This window comes from Camelus dromedarius, chromosome 4, assembly GCF_036321535.1.
Source record: "Camelus dromedarius isolate mCamDro1 chromosome 4, mCamDro1.pat, whole genome shotgun sequence".
NCBI classification, from domain to species: domain Eukaryota; kingdom Metazoa; phylum Chordata; class Mammalia; order Artiodactyla; family Camelidae; genus Camelus; species Camelus dromedarius.
Genome location: NC_087439.1, coordinates 92,644,025 through 92,656,457, shown reverse-complemented (window position 1 = coordinate 92,656,457; position 12,433 = coordinate 92,644,025). Strand labels below are relative to the sequence as shown.

General features: G+C 39.3%; 1 protein-coding gene across 3 annotated transcripts in view; it reads left to right on the top strand.

Annotated features, from left to right (window-relative positions):
• The first annotated feature begins 852 nt into the window (after window positions 1-852).
• Window positions 853-12,433, top strand: part of USP40 (ubiquitin specific peptidase 40) — a 76,525-nt gene continuing 64,944 nt past the window's right edge. The window contains exons 1-6 of one of the 3 annotated variants that reach the window (XM_010999020.3): window positions 853-982; window positions 2,111-2,328; window positions 4,883-4,950; window positions 6,049-6,162; window positions 8,697-8,861; window positions 10,575-10,721. In XM_010999020.3, the coding sequence (XP_010997322.2) occupies window positions 2,130-2,328; window positions 4,883-4,950; window positions 6,049-6,162; window positions 8,697-8,861; window positions 10,575-10,721 (693 nt within the window). In that variant the 5' untranslated portion in view covers window positions 853-982; window positions 2,111-2,129. The remainder of the gene's footprint in view (window positions 983-2,110; window positions 2,329-4,882; window positions 4,951-6,048; window positions 6,163-8,696; window positions 8,862-10,574; window positions 10,722-12,433) is intronic. The other 2 variants (XR_838640.3, XM_010999019.3) reach the window with 2 other exon arrangements.

The following is a 12,433-nucleotide window of genomic DNA, read 5'->3' as shown; positions in this document are numbered from 1 at the left end:
GGAGAGTCAGGAAGAAGAGGCTGCCAAGGCGGCAACGTGGCCGAGTGAAGATAGACGAGAACCGAACGCAGGCGATTTCCATCGTGGTTTCCTAGTCTAGACCTTCTAGCTGGTCCCCTACTTCCAGTTCTTTCCCTGCCGACACTTCTTGAACATTTGCAGCCACGGGCATCCCCCTCAAATGTTCCAAACACAAATCCCCGAGACTGGCATTCACTTTGTCTCCTGCCTGGAAACTTCCTCTATCACTATTGCTGTTCTCAATCTCTCAAACCTTGAGCTGAAGTCAAAATGATTTTCTCCCCGCCTCCCTCATTCTTTCCTGGATTGGACAGGGGGCATGCCAGGAGAAGCCTGAGCAGGATGTTGCAATGGTCCACCAGGGGTGCTCAAGTGGGCAAGAGGGTAATTTTGAGGTATTTTAGTCTACTCTTCTGAATGAGAGTTGGCACAGACAAAATAAACACTGAGGATGTTATAAAGGAGCAAAGCTATATGGAACATTTTCCACCGGAGATACACCTGTAAAATGTCTTTGAAAGCGCACGGCAAACTCGGAGCCCTACACAGATGCTTCCAAGGTTTAAGTAACTTCGGCATCACCCAGGACGAAAGACAACCGATCTTTGCATCCTCTACTGCAACTAATATGAGTTGCAAACAGCAATAAACATAAACTTTAAAGTGTGAATGAACGAGTGGCGGGCTGACCGTGTGGACCCACGAACCTGCAGGGAAGGGAATGCTGTCCCCACTACGCCACTCTCTAACTCCGGGGGCGAAAGAACCACATTGCCCATAAGGCCCCGCGCGACGGACCGCGCTCCCGCAGGGCATCCTGGGAGACGAAGTCCGCGCGATTCCATAAATTCCTCACGCGTCGGGGCGCGGGAGAGCTGCCAGCGCCAACATGGCGGCGCCCAGTTGTGGCGAGTTCGTTCGCTTCGAGTTTTGGCCAGGGCGGGGGTCTGGGCTTTAGGCAGTAAGTGTGTCCGGGGCCCGGTGATCTCGGGAGGGGCGTGGGAAGCGCCGGGATCGTGTGGGCGGCACGGCCTGAGGAGGGCGAGGCGAGGCGAGAGGCGAGGCGAGGCGAGGAGCTGCCCGGGCAGGTCCCAGGGTGCGGCGTTCTCGGTGTCGGGTTAGTCGTCTTCTGCCGCGGGGACCTCTGCCTCCTCGCGGCCCTGGACTCAGTGCTGTCTTGAAGGGTTTGAGGCCCTGGCCTTGACCGTGTCGTGGAGGAGACGGGAATTCAGACTAAGGGCTCCAGGCCACACTTTCAAGTTCCATTTTTTGGTGTGCTGTTTCCTGAGGAACGGGTTGAAAAAAATAATTGCATTTCAGCGCTTTCTGTCACTTATGAACCGTCCTAGGCGCTTTGCATTTCTCCTCTCCAAGTGGCCATCCTCCACACTCGATATGAGACCTTGAGCGGATCCTCTGGGTCCCCAGAGCTCACTTTGGGGTCACCGGCTGCATATTGGAAGCCCTTCAGACTCGATGATTTTAATGGGAGTATTTTTTTCCCAGTTAACCTCCTCTTGGCTCTCCAGGTTTGGGACCATGTACTAAACTACTGTAAAGATTAATTTGTCCCATTGAATTTGTTTGAGTGCCATAATCTGGTTCGACGAGAGTGAGAAGCAGAGATTTTAGGAAGTGATTCGTAGTCCCAAGAGCTTTGTCAACTCTCAGAATCTAGGATTGACTTTGCCATCTCAGCCGTAGATTAGGTGTAATGATGGATTTTCTCTCTTTTTTCACTAGTTATATCAGTATGCCTTTTTAAAAACAAGTATCATTTATTGTGGGCTAAACCCTGTGCACTAAGTTACTTTCTTTCATTATGTCATTTCATTGTTTAAATGATCCTCCGTGACAGTTGGTATCCCATTTTACCTATAAGAACACTAGTTAAATAACTTGTCCAAGGTCACCCAGGTAGTGTGGAGATGAGTGAAAAAAATTCAGGTTTTGCTGCTTCCAAAGCCCAAACCACTGTACTTTCTAAGGAATGACCTAAAATAGATAATTCAAGTATAAGACAGGGAAATGTGGGGAAGTTTTGTTTTAAAAACGAAAGCATTTATAAAACATGTTGTATTTTTTTAAGGGTAGTATTTAATTTCACAATGTTTGGGGACCTATTTGAAGAGGATTATTCCAGTGTGTCAAATAATCATTATGGAAAAGGGAAGAAATTAAAGACCAAAGCTTTGGAGCCACCTGCTCCTAGAGAATTCACCAATTTAAGTGGAATCAGAAATCAGGGTGGAACCTGTTACCTCAATTCCCTTCTTCAGACTCTTCATTTCACACCTGAATTCCGAGGTATGCTATGTTACATGCATTTGGTTAGTAATATGTACCCTCATCTCTACATGTAATTAATTATATGTGAAAGCACAAATGTTTTAAACGTGAATTCCACACCACAGTGTGTTTATTTTTGCTAATATAAGACATCAATTAGTAAGTCTCTCTGCAGAGAAATGTGGATCTTAAATTATCTTAAATATATTCTGTGTGATCACAGTGATGTTCAGTAACAAAATTTTAAAAAGAATATATTTCTTTCCTAATCCTATGATTTAAAAAACATGATAAAGACAATTTTGTCATGAGTGCTAACCTACATTATTGTTATACCACTTGTATTTTTGAGGTTTAAAATTCCTCCAAAGTGATAATCACATAAACCAGAGTTATCCAATACAAGTATATGCTTCCTTTTGGAGTGGGGAGGGAGTGTCACATTGTTTATACAGTCCATAATCATCTACCTGCAATTCTGTTACCCAGAAAACTCTTGACAGCCTCATCTGATCTGAACTTGTTTGGTCTCAGAGCCACAGAGGGAGATGATTGTTGTTTATAGTCTTAATTATCTCACTTGAGTGAATAGTCATACATTTGTTACAGGAATATTGAGCCTTTATTAGTGGGTACTGTTTGTCCCAGACCCTGCTTGGGGATGTCATGTTAACATATATAACCCTTTATATTACCTGTCTAAAATCTGAAAATTCTGAATTCCAGAGACCCAAGATGTTAGATAAGGGACTGTGTGCAAGGAACAGAAACCCATTCAGATTAGCTCAATTAAAAGGGAGGTTTACTGTGAGAATATAGGGGAATCTGGAAACCACCTACAGGAAGTCACCCTGACCTCATTGGACCCTCAATTTCTTGCCCCTGTTTTTCTCTACTTGTTTGTCCCATCCCACCTCTGCAAACTAGCTTCCTCTGCAAGGGTTTTAGTCTCTTGATTTCAGTGTGTACATTACTTGGCTGTCACATGGCCCTAATTGGGGGCTGCCAGCTACAAAGCTACATGATTGTAGCACAGCTCTCTACAATGTCTCTGTATTCTGAGGACAGACAGCTAGTTCATCCTGTATCCAGTATCGCAACCCCTTCCCACCACTACCAAATTTAGCAGTTTTGTGATTTTCTATTGCTTCTAAGCTTAGTAAGACTTCTGCCTCCAGAAGATTAGTAAATAATTGCCATTTTATCCTTCCCAGGGAAGTAGGTTGAATTGCATGTGGGATTTAAGGGCCTTGCCTCTTGTCCTCAACTCCATTCTCTCCATAAAAATATCTCCCCGATGCATTCAGTAATCTACCATTAGAAATTTCAGCTTGAATAAGCAGGTTCCTAGGGAGGTTAAATCTTTCCCACGTTTTAATATAATTGAAGTTAAAGGGCAACTCAAAATAGAAGAGTAGCCTTAAAAAGATACTGAAGAAGGTGGTTGTTGGGGAAAATGGGCAGGGCATGGAGAGTACCACTGAACAAGAATAGAGCTGAAAGCCCCAAGCCCTATTCTCTAGAAAGGGAGGTTGCTGGCCAAACACGGGATGACAGCTTAGTGTGGATTGTGCGCTCCTTGTAAGGCTTAGCGTGAATCCTAATGCTTATTGAGGAGAGGTATAATTTGGGAAGTGTAGGGACTGTCAGAACGGGGAAAATTCTGAGGGCTCTTGGGAATCATATTTTAAGGAGTAGGGCTAGATTGGGTTCCATGGTACTCCCAGTTCAATGTAGCTGAGAGAGTGAGAGATGTTTATAAAAGTCTTTGTATGGATTTTATGCTTTACCTTTTACGTTTGCAACCTTTATGTAGTTTTTTTCCCAGTTCCTGCTGGGAAATCAGGAGGAATATGACATGGCAGTAAATCACTGAGGCAGCAGTGGTTTTCAGTGGGAGACAACACCGCCCATCACTTCTGTCCCTGGAATATGTGGGAGTCTCTCAGTAGGGTTGCTATCTATTTGAACACATATGGCCCACAAGATTCAGATATGCCCCATTGGGTGGCACACCTAGACAGTGAATTATAAGAAACTCTGGAGACTGACACTGGCTTGCCAGTTTATTCTTCCAGGCGAGATTACCACCACCTATTATTACCCTTGATGCAGGAAAGACATTTCCATAGCAAAAAGGACATGATCGCAGAGTTAAAAGATGAAAGGATGGTTGGAAGTCTCAAATGTGGCTTGTAAATGAATACATGTGACAAAAGACACTGTTATATATTGTATATTACATTCCCTAATATTCTTTGTGTGGCCTTGGGGACCCACTGCCAAAGGCAGTAGGAAGCCATCAAAGATTTCTGGTGTTACGCTTTCATGTGCATAGTTTTCCTTTTACAGATCTCCCATTTTGAACCCTTAGCTTGCTACTGTATAGAGTCAGTGATTGAAAATAATATTGTCAGAAAGCAAAATGTGTAGAGTAAGGGTATAAATATTGTCACAATCATATTTCTGAATCTTTAACTGATTTTTACTTACTGGTGGACTTTGCTTTCTAAAACAGGTTTCAGAAATGAAGTAATGTCATTTACATCTCTGATTCTGCTTTTTTGTTTAGAAGCTTTGTTTTCTCTTGGCCCAGAGGAACTTGGTTCTTTAGAAGACAAGGATAAACCTGATGCAAAGGTATTAAATCTATGATTTACAAGGTTTTGGGGTTTTTTTTTGTTTTTTTTTTTTTGGAGTATTGAGGAACTGTTCTAGGATTCAGTTGCTTATTCATAGATATCAGCAGTTTTATTAATTACCAGATACAATCTTTATTTTTAGAAAGTGACTTGGCCTATATCCTACTACTAAGGAGTTTCCCTTCCAAAAAAAAATTAATTCTCCAGGTATAATGCTGCTGCTGCTTTATAGACATAACTCATTCTTCCCATTCTTCCACACTAGCCTTCCAAAAAAATCTGTCTAATGCACTTGTTTGTAACAACAACAAAAAATAGAGACCAGCGTCCTGGAAGTAGATTGAGCAAGGAGTGGGTTAATTGTAAGTGCATTTCTAACCACGTTCCTCCCTTGTGTGAATATCATTCAGAAGTTTATTGCTCTCAGGCTAAAATCTGTCCTTTTTAATAGGAGTCTCTCATGATCCAGCCCCTTGCTTCTCAAACCACCTGTGTGGCAAAGAGCCAGTTTTTGTCTTTTTTCAATTCCCAGTCTGTTGCAGATCATACTTTTGTAGGAAATAATAAAAATGTTGTGGCCAGCTAAAACTGCCATAAAAGTTTGTAAAGACTTATTCTCACTTTAGATATTTAAGTCCAGTCCTCAGACCAGGGTCTGAGCAGCATTCTCAGGGCCCCAGCCCACACCATGTGGGCAGCGGGAAGAAAGCAAGGCAGGGCTGTGAGATATTTGTGACTGGATAATTCCTCATCTGGAGTATGTCTGTATCTGAGATATTTTAGAGAAAGAATGGACTATTAGAGACTCAAGTCAGTCTGTAATCAGTTGAGTGATTTATTAGGGCCTTTTTGGGTTTTAATATGGATCTATGCTATGTCAAGTTAGAAGACTCCATGTAGCTCAATTTTTTGTGTATTGAATTAGAATTTTCAAAGAAAAATGAATCTTAGTTCACCCTTTGCAATATTTGTAAACTTTCTCCTGGGAGAACTAAGTGAACTAGGAGATGTGAGAAAACTAACATGCAGTTCTCTTTAAAAGCCCCAACCAACATTTAAAAGACTTCATTTAGAAACGCGTTTGTTTCTCATTCAGGTCCGAATCATACCTTTACAGTTACAGCGGTTGTTTGCACAGCTCCTGCTCTTAGACCAGGACGCTGCATCCACAACAGACCTCACTGACAGCTTCGGGTGGACCAGCAATGAGGTACGAAGGTCAGCTTCCGCAAGGAAGTTACCAGCAATAAAGAGTGAACACTGGCTTAATAATGTTAACTAACTTCTTTTAATTTTCTCAAGATATTGTTTAAATATTTACTTCTAATATTAGATAATTACAAGCCAGAGATACATTTTTAGACACTTGCTGTATGCAGGATTTTATGAATGGGTATGGTTTGGGGTTGGGGAAAGGGTTGTAGACACAGTGAGAAGTAAAAAAGAGCTGATTTTTTATAATTTCTACCTTTGTATAGTCTAGTTGAGATATAACACCAGTTACGGAAGTTAACACTTTTTATAGCACACTACTAATCAGCTTAAAAAACTAACTGGCAATAATTCTGTCTTCCTTTATGACATGCTTTTGTGTTTGAATCTGGATGATCTGACTTGAACATTTGCTTCACGCAAAACAGTGAACCATTCTCGGCAAGTGTTTTCATTTTCCCTGTCCTGCTTTTCTCCTGACTCTCTTCTTTTTCTTCCTGAATCCTATTGTGTGTGGACTCACTCTCATTTTTCTGTTTGAGTTCCAAATACTGTTTCACTTATACAAACACTAAACATTTGTCAGCAACAAGTAAAGATGTGTATTGTCGGTACTGATGAGCTGTTAGCTCTACAAAATCAAAACCAGGTCTGAAATTTTTTACAGAATAGATGTATTCTTGCAGAGACAAAGGTGTGGGAGACCATCAGAATTTAAAGAGGCAATGATCAGAATAATATTATGTTGCCTTCAGAAATAAACTATAAACTGGTCACCTAACCAGGAACACGCATTAACTAGACAATGTTATGTGGTTAAAGACATAAGGCTTGGGCTTGGAAATACAATGGGATATAACATATTCCCTAAACAGTGTGTGTGAAATTTCTGCTGCAGGGCAGGTGCTTAGGGTTAATTTCTTTTTCTTTCCTTGTTTTAAAGAAAACCGCTGTATTGAGATACAATTCATGTGGCCTAAGATTCACTCTTTTAAAGGGTGCAGTAGAGTGGTTTCCTAGTGTATTCACAGAGTTGTACAGCCATCACTACTGTCAACTTTAGAACATTTTCATCACCCCAAAAAGAAACCATATACCCATTAGCAGTCACCCCAGCCCCCATGCCCTTTCCCTCATGTCCCTGGGCACCGCCAGTCTTTCTGTGTCTGTGGATTTGCCTGTTCAGGACACTTCACAGAAATGGTACCAAATCATATCATAAGTGGCCTTTTGTAAGTTCACTTCACTAATGTTTCAGAATTCATTCATGTTGCAGCATGTATCAGTACTTCATTCCTTTTTATTGCCAGGTAATACTCTGTTGGATGGATGTACCACTTTTTTTTTAACCTTGTCATCAGTTGATGGATTTTCCTTTGTTTTTGATGACGAGCTTTCCCTAAGTTGCTGGATTCATACTTCTTAAAGCTCTGAAAACCTTATTATTTCTTAATGAAGTCTTGCAGGAACCCCTCCAAGACTGGATCTGCAGGGGTGGGGGTGGTCTCTGAGGTACCTTTGCCAAACTTAGGATTGTTCAGAAACAGCTTGAAAACTTTCACAAGTTTTCTGTCCCATCAGAGCCAGTGATACTGGAGAAATTTATCCCATCCAGTGTCTTGTCTGCTGAAAACCAAGAAAAAGACCCTGAGTCCCACATTTGACCCCAGCTTTCATTTATTTAGTCAGTTTCTCTTCATATGAAACTTGGCTTTAAAATTATCTTCCCTCCCGCCTCTCCTTCTGCACCTGCCATGCGTTCCTCTACCTCCTTTCTACGTCTCTCGTCAGAGTCGCTCATGGCATCCCTGTGCCACGTCCGGGAGACATAGCTCTGCTCTGGACGGTGCTCAGGAGTGTCATCCCCCTCCTCTCCAGAAACACCAGCTCCCTCCGTTCCCCTGACCTCGCTCCTCCAGCTCTCCCCTCCCCTGCTCTTCCTCCTTTTCTCAGGATTGGTGTGCCCCTTGGCTTTGGTTTATAATTGGTCCTTAGGGAATAGTTCAATCTCTTGCCACACAAGTTACGTGATTCATAGCAGATTAAGGCCAGTTCCATCAGAATTTTTCTCAGTAGCAAAGTGTTAGTCTTGCTTTAATTGTTCTGTATGTCGAGGCAGTACTTTCTGGTTCTTCTTGTGTTGATAATTCAGTGTCACCAGTCCCTCTGACCTCAGTGAGATCCTCTGTGCAGACTTGCCGGCTCTGCCTGTTGTGTCCTTCCTCCCCGCCCTTCTGTGGCCATTTAAATGGTTTCCCACAGAATAAGTGCAGTTTCCTGTTTTCAAATGAGTTGAGTTGTATACACACTGAACACCATCTGTTTATACTTTCATTGTTGTAGTAAAAGCAAAAAACAGGTGATGATCTCTTAGTCTGTTCTCAGCTCGTTTAGCTTAGTCATCCTTACATTTGCTCGAGCCTTACCTTTGATTTCCAGATAAATCTTGTATTTTTTAACTAATATCACTGTAAAAATCTTTTTTAAAAACCTGAAGCACAAAATTGCATTTAAAAGTTACCTGTTTTATAGGAAATGAGGCAACATGATGTGCAGGAACTGAATCGAATTCTCTTTAGTGCTTTGGAAACTTCTTTAGTTGGGACCTCCGGCCATGACCTCATCAATCGTCTATATCACGGAACCATTGTTAACCAGATTGTTTGTAAAGAATGTAAGAATGTCAGTGAAAAGCAGGTGAATATGCAAGAGTATTTTAGTAATAAGTTAAACTGTAAATTATAATTCATGTAATTAAATCTGTGATCTGTACAGCAAGAGGATTAAAGTGTTTCTTTCTAGAAATAACCATATCACCTTTTTTCTTGTACTCTAGCCTCACCCGGGTCATAAGTTTTATAATCCAGATTTCTCCATGTAAACTGAAAGAAGGAAATGTCGTAAGATGTAGCTTTAACCTTTTATTTAGTACTCTAATATTTAGAAAACAGGTTTGGGGAATGTTCACAAGTAGAGATCTGTGGCCTCTTGAGAAAAGTCAATTTCATCATGGTTGGTGGTTGGAATATTATAAAGAAAGGAAATAATACAATAGAGAATACTGAGGAATATTTAAATTGACAAACGTCTGTAATTAAACACTGGATTTAGTTCATTGCTGTCCCTCAGAAAGTTCATTTGTGTGTGTGTGCTTATGTTGAAATATATATAAAGCTATTATAATCCTGTTTAAACTAGTGTAACGTTCAGTTCTTTGTCATGACAAGAGATTGCCCATTTCATATAATTGGAAATTGACTCATGTAAATATAATAATAATTGCTACTTGTGCTACAAATCTTACACAGCAAATGATTTCATCAGTGAACAGTTGTCCTTTAATAGAAATCTTCCTTTTTTATGGCAAGAGTTATAGAAAGTTTCTGTTTTTGACTGTATCAGTAAAAGATTAAATGCCAAGATTAAATGCCGTTTTCTAAATGTTGCATTACTTGCTGTTTTTGGAATACGTATGTTTGTATATATTTCTTTTCTTTTTCTATCTTTTATGAAAGAGTTTGGCATAAAAAATACTTTTTGACTCTTATTACCTATGCAGATGGAAGGTTTGGTCAGCCTAGTTTGGAAATATTAAGAGGTTGTATGTCTTTGGATTACTGTATGATTGACAAGTAGAATGTGATAATTCACTAAGTAATTTCAAAACAATGTCTATGAAGGCACATTATAAACTATAGACATTAACTTTTCACATATATATATTATAAACCATGTATGACTATTACTTTTATTACTTTAGATTTCCATCATAAACTCATCTGTGCCATATTTTTACAATTTTCATAATCCCTTAATGCTATTGCACAGACACATGCAAAAAACTATAAATATGCTTTAAACTTGTCAAATTATAACTGTTTAATACTAGAATTTGTGATTCAAATGTAGTTACAGTAGAATTGATAACCCTTTTGCAAAATACCTTCCTCTTAATTTTCATAAAAATACCTTTTTATCTTGGCTCAAAATAATCTTTTTCTTATAACTTCCTCTTAAACCAGCCCTAGCAGAAGATGAGGAAGCAGTTTATGTCAGAGTCCAGCTCTGCCTGGCTGTGCTAGCCTAGAGACTAAGACAGCACTGATAAACCCTGCACATAATGCTCTTCTTGATTGAGATGTGTGTTCAGTCATTTATTTCCCAATAAAATAGGTTTTATTGTATCTACAGTGAACTTGTAAACTGGTTCCTGATATATTTTAAGCCAAGTTATAATTTAATTTAGAAAGGATAATTCAGTGTTATGAATTTCACAGGAGGTCTGATCTTCATATGTACAGTGTTTTAGAAAAAATATATCTGATTATTCCCAGTATATGTATGAGTTGGTGACGTGTTTGTGAATTCTCTGAAATTGTTCTTTCAATATTATATTCATGTGTGTTTCAGGAAGACTTCTTAGATCTAACAGTAGCAGTCAAAAATGTATCAGGTTTGGAAGATGCCCTCTGGAACATGTATGTAGAAGAGGAAGTTTTTGACTGTGACAACTTATACCACTGTGGGACTTGTGACAGGCTGGTTAAAGCAGCAAAGGTAAACATGGATCCTCTGCCTTTTCTGAGGGTTTCCACTTAGTACTTGGTAGCAGGAATGTCTGTCAAGTCAACTTGTATGAAAAAGTCTTGAAGATACACGTGACGCTCTTAATTAGTACTAAGGATTGGAAAGACATTTATGTTATATATAATCTGTATTTTAATTTTTCATAATAAAGACTTTTTTTAAGCTTTCAACCCAACAGTTCTCTCAACTTCTTTCTCTCTCAAGAAAAATTTGTTTGTACCTCAACAATTTCAGTGTTTCTTAAATAAACCTTCTTTGCAAGTTACCATTATGAACAAGGCAAATGTTTTTATTTCTGCCAACCAGGAAGCTTGCTGAGCTTTCCTTTTTTTCATCTACCACGCTGAAAATAGATGGCTTTCTTTGTTTTCTGCATATGCAGTTGTTTTACAATAGTGAGATAGATAGATCGATCGATCGATCGATCGATCGATCGATGAATCCTCCTATATAGACTCTAACAAATCCAATATGTCCTTCCCTCCTCCCTGAGTTGGAAATACTTGACTCGCTAATTAAAGGGCTTGACAGAGTACTTCTGGATTTCTCTTTGTACAAAAAAGGAAAATGTAGGATAAAAAAGACAAGACTTAAGCAACTGGTTTCTTCTGCACTGTGGCATCAGCTCAGCTGCTGTTATTAGCTGCAGGAGGAACTGTTTCGCTGCTGGTGGATGATATGGCAGGTTGTTCATTAGCATGCTAACCATAAGCTCAATTCAACCAGTGGTTATTGAGTGCTGACTTAGAGAACTACCACAAGAGACATATCTTTGCAGTTACTCTGTTAGGACAAAGAGATAGCACTATTCCTGGAGCAGACAGTATTGAATTTTCCAACAAAGAAAATGAGGGTTGATTTAGACAGCACACGATACTGATTTGGATCATGGAGATTATAGGTGAAAGTGTAATAAAATCAATAAACCTCATGCCTGCAGCTTTCACAGTAGGATTTGAATCCAGGGTGAATTTTATATTATGTAATACTTATTTCCATCCAGCCTTTGTCCCTTTATAAAACCCAAAGAGAGAAGTTTATTTTGTATTTCCTTTTTGGTAGTACAACTACAGCCTAATAAATATAAAATTCAGAAGATGAGGCATCTTGGAAAAATACTTGAACACAGTCTTAGTTTTGGTTGAGCTTAATTTACACGTTACTAAAATAAGAACCTCTTGCTAAACAAAAACAATTCTTTTATGCATCTTTTATATCATTGTTTTAACTCTTTTTCAGTGAAAATTTTTTGATCTTGAAACTTTTCAAATTGCATTCTATTCTACTTATATTAGATTTATTGCATTCTAAGGTTAAGTTTGGTTGTTCTGCCTAATTAATGCAGATTTTCTTATTCTGAGCAATCTTTTCTCAGCCACATTATAGTTGAGTTACTCAGGTTTTTCAGATGTATTTTTTTGAAATATTGTGAAAATTGGCCATGTTGTTAGATTGCTGTACTTTTTGTCATTTAAATTTTTTTTACCTGCTGGCTTTGTGGAATTGTTGTTTTAAATTTATTTACGATTATGGGTAATATATGTGGGGAAGAATTCTTTTTGCCCTCCTCACATGCCATTAGTGCAAGGGCCTTGGAAAAAGCTGATGACTTTTAAATAGAAAGCAACTTAATTTAGTGTTTTGTTTTAAAGCAAGGCATTAAAGCACAAAACATCTTGTTA